The following is a 12,122-nucleotide window of genomic DNA, read 5'->3' as shown; positions in this document are numbered from 1 at the left end:
CCGACTGAAGTCCTGGCCCTTTTTCGCAAGGCCCAGAACAGACCACTAGAAGTCTGTTCTGAGCCTCGGAGGCCTGGGGGAGGCCCCCCAGGCCCAGATTATCCCACTGGAAGTGAGTGGACGCCACTTCTGGAAGTTCATTCTGAGCCTCGGAGGCCTAGGGAGGCCTTTCAGGCCCAGAATGGCCCAGCAGAAGTGCATGGATGCCACTTCCGGAAGTCTGTTCTTGGCCTCAGAGGCCCAGAGGTATTTGAATCCAGCCACTGGTTTTAAGTATAAAAAAATGATATACAAAAGGTAGTTTATTATTTCATGCATTTAATATTTAAATAAGAACAATAAAAGAGGTAGACAAAACTAGATTATGTTATAAGAGTTTTAAAATATTAATGAATAAATATTAAATAATACCTGACAAAAACCAATAAAACTGTTATTTAAGATATTTCCATATTGCTTCTTGATTGGCGTCCTCACTTGCAATTTTCTTTGCTTTTATCTGAGCACTCTGTATAGCTAGATAGGATAAAGTTCCAGAGCCACAACCCCAGCTAACAACAACAACAACAACAACATAGAGCAGAGAAGAAAGCAGAATAAAATTAATATTATTTATTTATTTGTTAATTTTCTATGCTGCTCATCTCTCCAGCAAGGCGACCCTGGGAGGCTTACAGACCATAACAAGGTAAAAAGAAAAGCAATTAAAATATTAAAACTATGCAAATTAAAAATTTAAAAGTATACAAATGCTGAAGAGTGGCAGAAGAGTGGCAGATTCACTAGTACCAAAGCACTAACATCTCTGGTGATCCCATTTTATTTATTACAAGATCTAGAATATTGCACTTTGATGACCAGCTTCTAAACTTAGTTACAGCCCCATCAGTTTGTTGCAGGGTTCCATAATGCAACAGAAATAAATGTTCAAATCAATGGGTGAATTCAATGTTCAATTTAATAAATATACTTTAATAAATATAAGTAGGGCAAAATATAGGCTATTTTCAGTCAACACACTCCACTCCTTGAGGGAGATGGACCATTTAGAAACATGAAATTTAAACAAACAAACAAACAAATCAATAACATTTTAGAATGTAATGATTTTTTTTATTTTTAACATCCATTTGCATTTTCCCTCTTCATTTGTTTGCCTTCTGTAATGCCTTGCCAAAATCAGAAACTTGTTTAATTTGTACTTATTTTAGTCTTATATTTTAAATTTTATGTTGTATAATATTCCTTATTTTAATTGTGATACTTCTGTCATGAATAAACAAACAAATCAGATTTTGCAATCTCCAAAGTTTCATGTTTGTTAGATATGATAAATACAATGGTAGCTCAGTACTCAACATTAATTGGCCCCAGAAGGCGTGACGAGGACCAAAACCGATGAGTACCAAACAAATTTTTCCTAGAAGGAATTATATAGTGGGTCATAAGGCAGCCAACATCGACAGGTTTTAGCTTGTGTGTTGAGTATCAAACAAAACTCAACAGTACTAGGATGAAATTTCCACTTCAAAATGCATAACGAGTTTCAAAGCAGTTGAGTATCAAGGTACCACTGTACCTAATAAACATAACAATATTTATCAGCTATGGCAGATATTTTCATAATATCCTTCACACTCCACATAGAAAGACATTTACATTCATAAATCAATGACTTGCCCTCAATGGTGATAATGGAAAATTACAATAATATCTCTTAGCAGGACTTCTTTTGCATTTAAATACCATATTAAACTGCCCTTTATCTTATATATGACATCTTAAGTTCATTGTGCCATTGTCAGCAAATTTTCAAATCAATCCCAACCAGCAATTATAGAACAGCTGTTGCAAAATTAATTTACAGAAATATCTAGGAAAGTTGTGAAATGTGTAGCTGTTGCTATTACTAGTAGAAGCCGCTGAGTATATCCTATGTCTAGATTTCATTGTACTCACCTTAATGAACCTTGCTGGTTTTGTCTTATTTTTTCTTGTTATATTATTTCTTTCATTGTAGTTTTCACTAGAAGATGCTGGGCCAACTCATTTATAGCAGGGGTCTTCAAACTTGGCCCTTTTATGACTTGTGGACTTCAACCCCGAGAATTCCTCAGCCAGCGTGCCTGGCTGAGGAATTCTGGGAGTTGAAGTCCACAAGTCATAAAAGGGCCAAGTTTGAAGACCCCTGATTTATAGTTATGATTGCTTGCTATGTAATTCATTTTTTTAAGATGACACAGATTTGCATAAAATGTGTATAACTTGATTTATGTTTATAGATACAAATACAGAAATAATTCTTCTTTATAATTTCACCAGAAATACACATATATCTCAGTATAGCAGGGCTGACTAATAACCGGTAAACTGTGTGCATGATAAATTTGCCCACCTGGGCTCTAAGAATCACTTTCAAGAACTCTACTCTCTTTTGAAAATAATTTGCAACCTTTTTTACCTGGATATGCAATCGAAAGCCCTTTAAATAACCTTGGTGGAAAAGACAGAAGAGTAGGATGAACTATAAATGGTCCTTAATTCTGTCCTCCACAAATTTAGAGTAGAAAGATGACTGGGCCAAAAGTGAGAATGGAAGGTCAGACAGCATCAGTAATATTCCACCTTTCAGTTTTAATACTGGAGCTTTCAACGGATGGTAGGAGACACCTGTATCTCCATTTCATGCAATATTTCATGCATGAAATTTAAACTTAAAATTGGCATTTGTTGATATATCCAGATCTCTCGGACTCCTTCACCAACCAAGCACTCAGTTCAAAAGAATGACAAACTGTAAAATTGGGAGTGGACCCTTCTATATTGCTAACTGGCCAAGTATCTCGGCTGCTATGTATATTTATTTTGGATGTTTTTATTGTTTTCAAATGTTTTTAGTATTTTGATTATAAGATATTTTTTGAATTGTTAAGGTGCCCAGAATCATTGAGTGAGATGGGGGGGTGGCTATAGAAATTGATTGATTGATTGAATGAATGAATGAATGAATGAATATACAGTTGTGCCAATTTTGGCTTGTAGATTGCTACATAAAGTATGCTTTGTGTTCGTTCTCTCTCTCTCTCTCTCCCTCCCTCTCCCTCCCCCTCCCCCCTCTCTCCTAACCTGTAATAATTCATTCAGCAATAAAATCAAGACACATTCATCATCTGTTCCCACTGGCATTTATAGTCTTCAATGTACTGATGATTTTATGAGAATTTGTAATAAAATTCCAGAATAAGTTCGTAATTATTATTTTTTTAAATGACACAGATCCCTGCAATGCTGCCTTGATCATTAAATAGAAAGACTGATATCCTGGTTACTTCAATTCAAGCAATAGCCTCTTGTTTGCTCTCCCCCTACTGACAGAGAAAGCAATTTTTTAAAGAGTCCTTCCATGATACCCCTACAGATACAAATCAGAATCAAAGCATGTACAAATCCACATTGCATCACTTTAGCCTGGAATTTCAAAAAAGTTGGTAGAATCCAGGATGAAGCCAGGTGTCTTGGGAGCTCGAGTTTAGGGGGAAAAAACGATTGGCAAGCATTTTAACCACACAAATAGGCAGTAAGAAGTCTGTTATTCTTGTGGATTTGTTATCCAAATGCATAGCAGTGTGTGTGTGAGGTTTCCAAAGACTTTCTCTGCTTCCAATACTCACCCTGGGGATACATAAAGCATGCTTAATGAACAATGCAACACAATAAGCTTCTTTCCATAAGTATTCCTGGCATATCTAGAGAAGTACCTTCTTAGCTAAAAGGTGACAGAACATAACAACATCAATACAATAGAATTAGTATTGCCAGTAGAATACACATTAAGGGGCTTTGTTGTTTGAAACAGATATCCTTGCTTGATGCAATATTACTTTCCAGTCTTATCTGCAAATTGCAATATTACTTTCTTTTATTCTTTTTTATCTTTTCCCCCCCATTGTGATTATGGCCCAAAGATCAGAACCTGTAGTTTGGGGATTTGAGCATACTTAAATGTCACCTTGCTTGTAGCTGAGATTTCAAACCTGGTTCATAACACACTAGAAACCAGTCCAGAAAATGTGAATTGTGAGGGAAGAATGACCCTTCCCTTTTTGTCCCCAATCCAGTCCAGTCCAGTGGGATCCATGGTCTTCTTTGAGCTTGGTGGTTTTCTTGCAGACATTTCATTACCAAACTAGGTAACATCATCAGTGCTATACGACTATAATTTACAGAGGTCAGGTTGAGGGCTGTGGAGTCCCTTAAAACCAGTATACTGTTTTCTACTCAGTATGTACATCAATGTACAGTATATTGACAAGCAGAGATGTATATTTAGAGGCATGCAGAATATATTCTTGTCAATATAATGTATATTTATACATACATAATATACACTGATGTGGGCACAGCAATCCACCCAGAGGATAGAGAGTTTTGATGGAAAAGCTGTTTATTAATTATGTGCCTGGATTTGTTCAGTTGTTTATCATGTAGGGAACAAATATTTATCTGAAATAGGAAAAAAAATAGATATGTGCACCTGCATATAGTTGGCAGGGAATAATACCTGATATCGCTTTACAGATGTATGTTTTTATATCTATTTTCATCTAACATTTTAATAGAAAAAGATAAGGGTAATTTTTCACTCAAGCAATTGCTTGGACATGTTGATGCAGTTTTCTTGGCAATAAGAAAGTTTGTGTCATTGCTTTCTTCTTCTTTTAATGTCCTGGTCTCCCAAACACTCTAGGATTTCTTAGTGGTGTTTTATCCAAGTATTATCCAGGTTGTATCCTATTTAGCTTTTTTGAGATCAGCTAAGATTAGCCACGTAGTACCTGCTGAGGAAAAGAAGGGAATCTTCAGCTAATTTTTTTAGCATACAATTTCCAGCCCTTTTCACTTCTACAGGTTGAGGTAATTGGTAAAACAGTAAACTCTGAACTGCAGTTTGGGAGCTTCTCCAACTTCTTCCTCTGAGAATCCCTCCCAGTAGATCATTCATGTACAGAGATTTGTATATCTGTTACTGCATAACACAATCTTTAAGGAATGAGGTTTCTCCAGCATCTAGGCATCTGAGCAAAGGAGACCCTTGCTGTAATTTTGGGGTCTAGGACAACTTGCCATGGCCCACTTGCCACAGTCAACTCACCCTAGGACAATTCATCATGGCTAACTTCCCATAGGACAACTCGCATGGGACAAGAGTTATGTTCAGTGGTGGGATTCAAATATGTGAACAACCAGTTCTCTGTGTGGATGCTGCTTCCAGAAGTCCATTCTGGGCCTGGACAACAAAAAATTAGCTACCAGTTCTGTCGAAGTGGTGCAAACCGGCTGAATCCCACCACTGGTTACATTAATATTGAAAAAATGGTGGTGCAAAGACCCGCCTTAATCAGTTCTCCCAAGAAAGCAGATCTCTTGAAACGGCATCATTTCAAAAGGAAGTTTTATTGGGAGGTGTTGACAGCAGGAATAGAAGGCAGGATATGAGGGTTTCCCAGGTGAATCAAGTAATTAAAAGTGTTCATAGTAACCCCACCCAAACTGTCCATCTGGACAGTTCAAACAGGCCAATCCGCAGGTGTGAAAACACCATGGGAACAGAGTGATAAGGCGCCACTTCCAAGGCTGTTAGGTGTCTGCGCTGTTTCTTCCACACTTGGAGATAAGGCAGATGGCGGAGGTACATTCCATTCTCACCCCGTTAGAAACACATCAAAGAGGATAGAGCAAGAGACAGAGCAAAGCAAATACACATCAGCACCTCAAACTTCCCCCTCCCCCCCGGAGAATGGCAGAATCCGAAAAGAATAAGAAATCCCATGCACACAGAACATAGGGTTCTGACAGGTGGAATACAATCATTAAAGAAAAGATGCCAAAAGAGGGAATGATGAAAATTAAAATATTTTTTAATTATTTAAAATAATTAAATTGAATTGTTGAATTGTCCTGCAGAGAGTTGTCCCATGGCGAGTTGACCATGGCAAATTGTCCCACAGTGAGTTGGCCATGGCAAGTTGGCTGTAACAAGTTGTCCCATTCTGGTAATTTTGGACTGGCTCAGCAGCAGTGGTTGCCAAAATCACAATCCTGTAGTACATTGATAATTGATGATTATGTCCCATCATGTAGTTAACTCCTAGGAACCAAATCAAGTTTCTCCATAGTCTGTCCCTAACCTGCTCTTTCAGGTCATCCAACAGTGCACTCATTGTAACTGGTTCCATCCACTTTGTTGCTGGCTCTTCTCTTTCCTTTTTCCTTTCCCAGCATTATATCCTTTCCAGGGAGGTGGGCCTTAGCATGTGTCTGAAGTAGAATGATTGAAGCCTAGTTATTTGTGACTTGAGTGAGAACTTTTGGGTTGATGTGTTTGATTATCCATTGATTTGTTTTCTTGGTTGGCCACAGTATTCTCAGGAATCCAACACCAAAATTCAAAGGCATCACTACTCTTCCTATCATGCTTCTTCAAAGTGCGACATTTGCTTCCATAGAGCAGGGCTTTTCAACCAGTGGTATGGGTACCACCTATGGTACATTGGCACCTGGCAGGTGGTATGCGACCATCCTAGAAAAGTGGTAGTGGGGGAGGGGAATGAGCTGAACCGTTGGCAGCACCACAAAAGCCTGAGCGAGAGATGGCTGGAGCTGCAGGGCTGTCAGGGCTCAGCAGAAGCGCCAGGATCAGTGCCGCTTTCCAGCTGATTGGCCCTTCTTTGGGGCTGTCAGGGCTCAGTGGTGCCAGGATCAATGCCAGGCTCCATCTGGAGCTTGGCGCTGATCCTGGCGCTTCTGCTGAGTCCTGAAGAAGCACCAATCAGCTGGAAAGCAGCACTGATCCTCATGCTTCTGCTGAGCCCAGAAGAAGCACCAATCAGCTGGAATGTTGCAGCATCTCCAGGGTCTTGTGATTTACATTCAGATGCTTGGCAACTGATTCATATTTATGATGGTCACAGTGTCCCAGGGTCACGTGAAGTAACCAAAACCTGCTGCAACCACCCAGCAGATGGGGGGAATAAAAACCAAACACCCCCCACCCCACCCCCGCTGCCAATCCTCAACAGAAATGCTCACAATAATGAAAACCTCGGACAGGAGGAAGAGCGCCGCAGGGTGGGCAGGCAGATGTCTTGCTCGGCTGTGGCTTGGGGGGCACTTTTTTCAGCGCCATTGTAACTTCTAAGAGTCACTAAGTGAACTGTTGTAAGTCGAGGACCACCTGTACTTTATCACTTTTTTCATTTATTTATTTTTTTGGTCATCAAGTTTTTGACACCTTGCTAGGTGACTGGTGGTACTCGGATGTTGCCATATCCTAAAAGTGGTACAATGGGTGAAAAGGTTGAAAAGCCCTGCCATAGAGCATCACAGGGAACACTATGGCATGTACAATACTGTACAGTACATTGCTGTAGCAATGTTCTAGTAAGACAAATGCAAAATGTTAAAAATAAATAGCCAACATATTTTTAGTTTGGTTATAGGCTTCCTCCCCTGCCTTCAGGCTGCAATGCAATGAACTAGTATGTTATTTCACCTGTAAGGATTATCATGCCTGTAATTTTACATCTTGTCACTGTCACGGTCTCAATATGACCTACACTAATACATTAAATGTTTGTTTAATTGAGGGTGAGCTTCCTGCTTTGGAAAATCTGCTCCTTTAAAATTAACAAGAGTTTTGTTTATTTGCTTGCTTGCTTGTTTGTTTATGATTGATTTCACCAGGGACTTGATTACTCCTAAATTTTAAGCATGTCTTTATTCTCACCAGAATAGGTGTAATTAGACCGATAATTGAAGTAAGGAACACGAATTTTATGCTGCATTTTCTCTTGTTTTCCAGGCTATTCAACAAAGCTGAATAAGTGTCCCATTTTCAATTTTTATGATGACCTGAAGTGCCTTTGTATCAGTGCTGCAAGCTCAAATACAACTAAAGCGACTTTGTGTGCTCTGAATGTGTGGCGATATTAGTGCATGACAAAAGGCCTGAAAGATTGCATGGACATTACAAAGGTGAGGACCATGATTAAGATTACCTGAATTTTAAGATTACCTTGGGGAAGTGGCTAGGTTACGGTCAGGTAGCAAAAATATTATTCCAGTGCTATACCAACTTTATTGATTTCCACTGTGTTTCTGAGACCAATTTAAAGTGCTGATCTTAATAATCTAAACCAGAGGTGGGGAACTATGGCTCCTTTATGACTTTTGGACTTCAACATGGCTGGCTTAGGAATTCTGGGAATTGGTCCACAAGTCATAAAAGGACCATAGTTCCACACCCATGATCTAACAATAGACTTAGACTACATTTTTTCTCATCCTGCTGATTTCAGAATGTTGGACTTCGGTTTCTGTAACTCTGAGCTAACATAATCCTTGGTCATGTTCAATAGAAATTCAGAGTGTGTTTGGTGTGCCTGTGAGAGAAAGAGATCTCCTGTTACAGAAAATTAATCCAGGTAAAGACCAAGATTACTTTCTAATCTGTTCATGTAGTCTGCTCAATATTTCACTATCTAAAGTACAGCAAATAGGAATATAAAATAAGCTTTTTGAAATATGCAGCAGAATCTCTAGAATTTTTTTCTGAAAGATTGTTTGACACATCTCAAAATGATATTTTCTGTACTCAGCCAGTCATAGCTGCCACTGTAGGAGATAACAAATGAAGCTATTGTTTGACCCAGATCACTTCAACTTTATTAAGTCAAAGAAACAGAGAGGTGAAAATTAGAGATAGAGGTGAAGAGTAAAAGAAAAAGAAAGGATAAAGAGAAAAACACAAGAAATTGGTTTGTTTTTTTTAAAAATATGAAACTGAATAATCAGTCACAAATATGTTGAGACATACATATGAAATCTGTAGAGTCCTTGGTGTTTGCTTGGTGTTTGCTTGCAGACATTTCAATACTCAACCAGGTAACATCATCAGTGCAAGTGAGCATGGAGTTTGCTCATTATTTATATACAATAGCTTGTCCTGCTAGTGTTGGTGGTGGAATGGTTTGATTAGGGTATTATTTTCTGTTTGATTGTTTATCTGGGACTATACCTAGCTTATCTAGCTGTTGGCTGCTGAAGAGCACCAGAATTCAACCCTGACCTTTAAGCATTCTCCTATATTATAAAATATAATCTGTATACAAATACAAATACAGATTTATGAATAACATAATAATATAACATAATATCATTGCATATCGTGTTTTCCCCAAAATAAGTCCTATCCTGAAAATAAACCCTACCTTTATTTTTAAGCATGCACCTAATATAAGCCCTACCCCCAAAATAACCCCTACTTAAGAGCCTGTGCAGTCGGCTGCCCGTCCATTCTATCACACTTTCTGGTTGCTTGACACGAGCTGAGGCGAGGAGGGGGGGGGAGCTGCCCCACCACCCTGCACCTGCTTACCTCAGGGTCCTGACAGGCCTGGCTGCATGGGCCCTGAGATAAGCGGGTGGAGGAGTGCATGGGGCAGCTCCACCCCCTCCCCCACCTGCCTCACCTTGTGGCAGTGACACCACGCGGCATCCTGCCAGAAGCGACTGCGAGTAGCTGCAGAAGAAGTGGGATGGCGGTGGCCACACGGGCTCCTGCAGGCCAGGGCTGTCAGTGCCACCACTGTGAGGTGAGACAGTGGAAAAAAATAAGACATCTCCTGAAAATAAGACCTAATGCCTTTTTTGGAGGCAAAAAAATAAATAAATATAAGACCAGATCTTATTTTTGGGAAAACACAGTATTAACAACATATAAGTTGCTGATAGCATGGCTTCTAAGTTTTATAATGTAGAGGTTTTTTGTCTTCTCCTTCCTGTCCCTTCAGGAGAGTTTTGAGTTAGGGACATTTGGAAGCTGCTTGGATAGATGGAGAGTCAAAACTTTTCTGTGCAGCCACGGAAGTGAGTGTGCAGTTATCGCACTTTTCTATAAAACAATCTATTTATTTATCCAATTTATATGGCTTCCCATCTCGTGGGAAATGACTCTGAGCAGCATATAACAATCTATTAAACCTATTTATAATACAGCAGCCGCAGCCTCTTCTACAGTTGCATGCATGATGCTTTAAGCTCTGCACATTTCTGTTATAATTATGAAGAGGTATGGGATGATACATGCATCAGAAATAAATCACTAAATGTCTTCCAAATAGCAACCAAATATGGTAAAAATCAACACCGATTTATTTCAGAAATGTAAAGGATTGATTAAAACCTTGCCTCAGAACCTATGTGCATTCTGCAAAACGCATGTTTTGTTCCAATCATCAAATAATCTTACCAAGGATTTTAACATTTCAAACTACTGCTATTCAGATCTGGCTCTCTGACTCCCCTTCGCTCCTTTTGTCACAATATGTCTGGCTCTGAGCCGGTGTCTCCTTGCAGCTTAATAAAGTCTGATGTGCAGATGTGAAAAAAGATAGCTGAAATTAATCTAGCGACGAGGGGTCGCAAAGAAAAGGTACCTAGCAACTTTCTCTCTATCAAAGGCAATGTCATTTAAGCTCTCCTCCTGGTTTTGCCAGTCCTTCATTATAACTCATTTAGAATTTTCTTTTGAATTATGAGTTTTATAGTGGCTGTAAGATGATCTGAATAGAAAGGCTGGAAAATTGGTCTCCACAATGGATGTGCAACATGCAGCCATCACAATATAAAGTCCATGCAAGTTATGTATATCTGTGGTATGTGTGTGTTTGTGTGTGTGTTTTTCAAACCAAGTCACATAATATATGATATCAAGTGCACTTGCAAGTTTACAGCTGACATGTAAGCCTTTGAAAACACAAATAACATCAGCTGCAGGGTTACATAATATTTATGCAATAAGCTAATAATTATCAGGTTACAGCAGGTGTCAAGAGGGTGCATAAGCCTTTCCTGACTCTGACAGGAAATAAAATTCCTCCTTGAATATGATATTTAAACAGGCATAGAGGGGAATTTTCCTTAAAGACCGTTGCAAGCTTTAGAATTTTTCTGAGATCCAGAAAAAACAGAATTAAATTCCTCATCTGTCCTGCTGAAGATCTTCTCACATAATTCCTGCCATTTCTGCCAATATTACATTGTAAAGAAATTGCCAATTTAATGCATAGATGGGTTATACCTTGTGCCTATTTGGTGCTCTGTATATCCTTAAAGAAGTTAGTGTGCTGAAAAAAATGTCCTGCGGAACAAATATGATTTAGGCCATTGTTGTTGATGAATTATGTTACCTTGCTTTTTTTAATAATCACATTGAATTTGAAGTGTATTACATTAAGAGAATTTTGTTGTTAACAAAGGGATGGTGGTTGTAAAATAGAAAAATCATATGTATCAAATATATACAGTACTAGTTGGGGTAGAGGTCTGAGCATCTAGTGGTCAATCAAACTGAAAGCTGCCCATCAGTCACACTGTGAGAGCCTGGTAGTGGCTTGCTACAAATCTCATACTTTTGCTGTTTGAGAATGCAAAAGCAGACAAAATGGAAAAACATTCTGTAGGAACTAGCCCTGTTATCGAGTTCAAATTTGAGTGGACATGTACCAATCCAAATATCACTGACTTGCAAATATAGGAGTACAGCTGGCCCCCTTTTTAGAAAAAAAAAACCCCAAGCTAGCCAGTTGAATCAACAAATACTGGAGGCTAAAACTTTGTGTTTTATGTGAGTGAAATAGCTGGCACACCATCCATTATGGCAGGGGTCTTCAAACTTGACAACTTTAAGACTTGTGGACTTCAACTCCCAGAATTCCTCAGCCAGCTAGGGCTGGCTGAGGAATTCTGGAAGTTGAAGTCCACAAGTCTTTTTTTTTTTTTTATAAGAAATTTTATTTATTTTTTCAATCATAAAAAACAATCATAAGTAAACACAATAACCAATCAATAACCCCCCAGCCCACCCCGGACTCCCCAAACCTAATCCCAGAATAATATTCATATAAAAGTAAACAAATACTAATATCTCTAACTCTACAAAATATCTTAATCTACAAGAAAAGATAGTAGAAATAAACCAACTTAAAAAATTCTAAAAACCTAACTTATATTCTACCACTTTATGTTTCTTTTGAATATAAACAATCCATCTTCCCCATATT

At 38.6% G+C, this 12,122-nt stretch overlaps 1 protein-coding gene across 1 annotated transcript in view; it reads left to right on the top strand.

The window, feature by feature from the left end:
* Positions 1–7,992, top strand: part of LOC107290348 (uncharacterized protein KIAA1958-like) — a 47,509-nt gene extending 39,517 nt beyond the window's left edge. The window contains exon 2 of the mRNA XM_015819223.1: positions 7,862–7,992. Coding sequence (XP_015674709.1) covers positions 7,862–7,992 — 131 coding nt within the window. The remainder of the gene's footprint in view (positions 1–7,861) is intronic.
* Positions 7,993–12,122: the final 4,130 nt, after the last annotated feature.

The sequence above is a fragment of the Protobothrops mucrosquamatus genome, unplaced genomic scaffold (genome assembly GCF_001527695.2).
Source record: "Protobothrops mucrosquamatus isolate PMUCROS unplaced genomic scaffold, P.Mucros_1.0 scaffold874, whole genome shotgun sequence".
Taxonomy (NCBI): domain Eukaryota; kingdom Metazoa; phylum Chordata; class Lepidosauria; order Squamata; family Viperidae; genus Protobothrops; species Protobothrops mucrosquamatus.
Note: the sequence above shows the minus strand (reverse complement) of the source record. Positions and strands in the feature narration are given on the sequence as shown.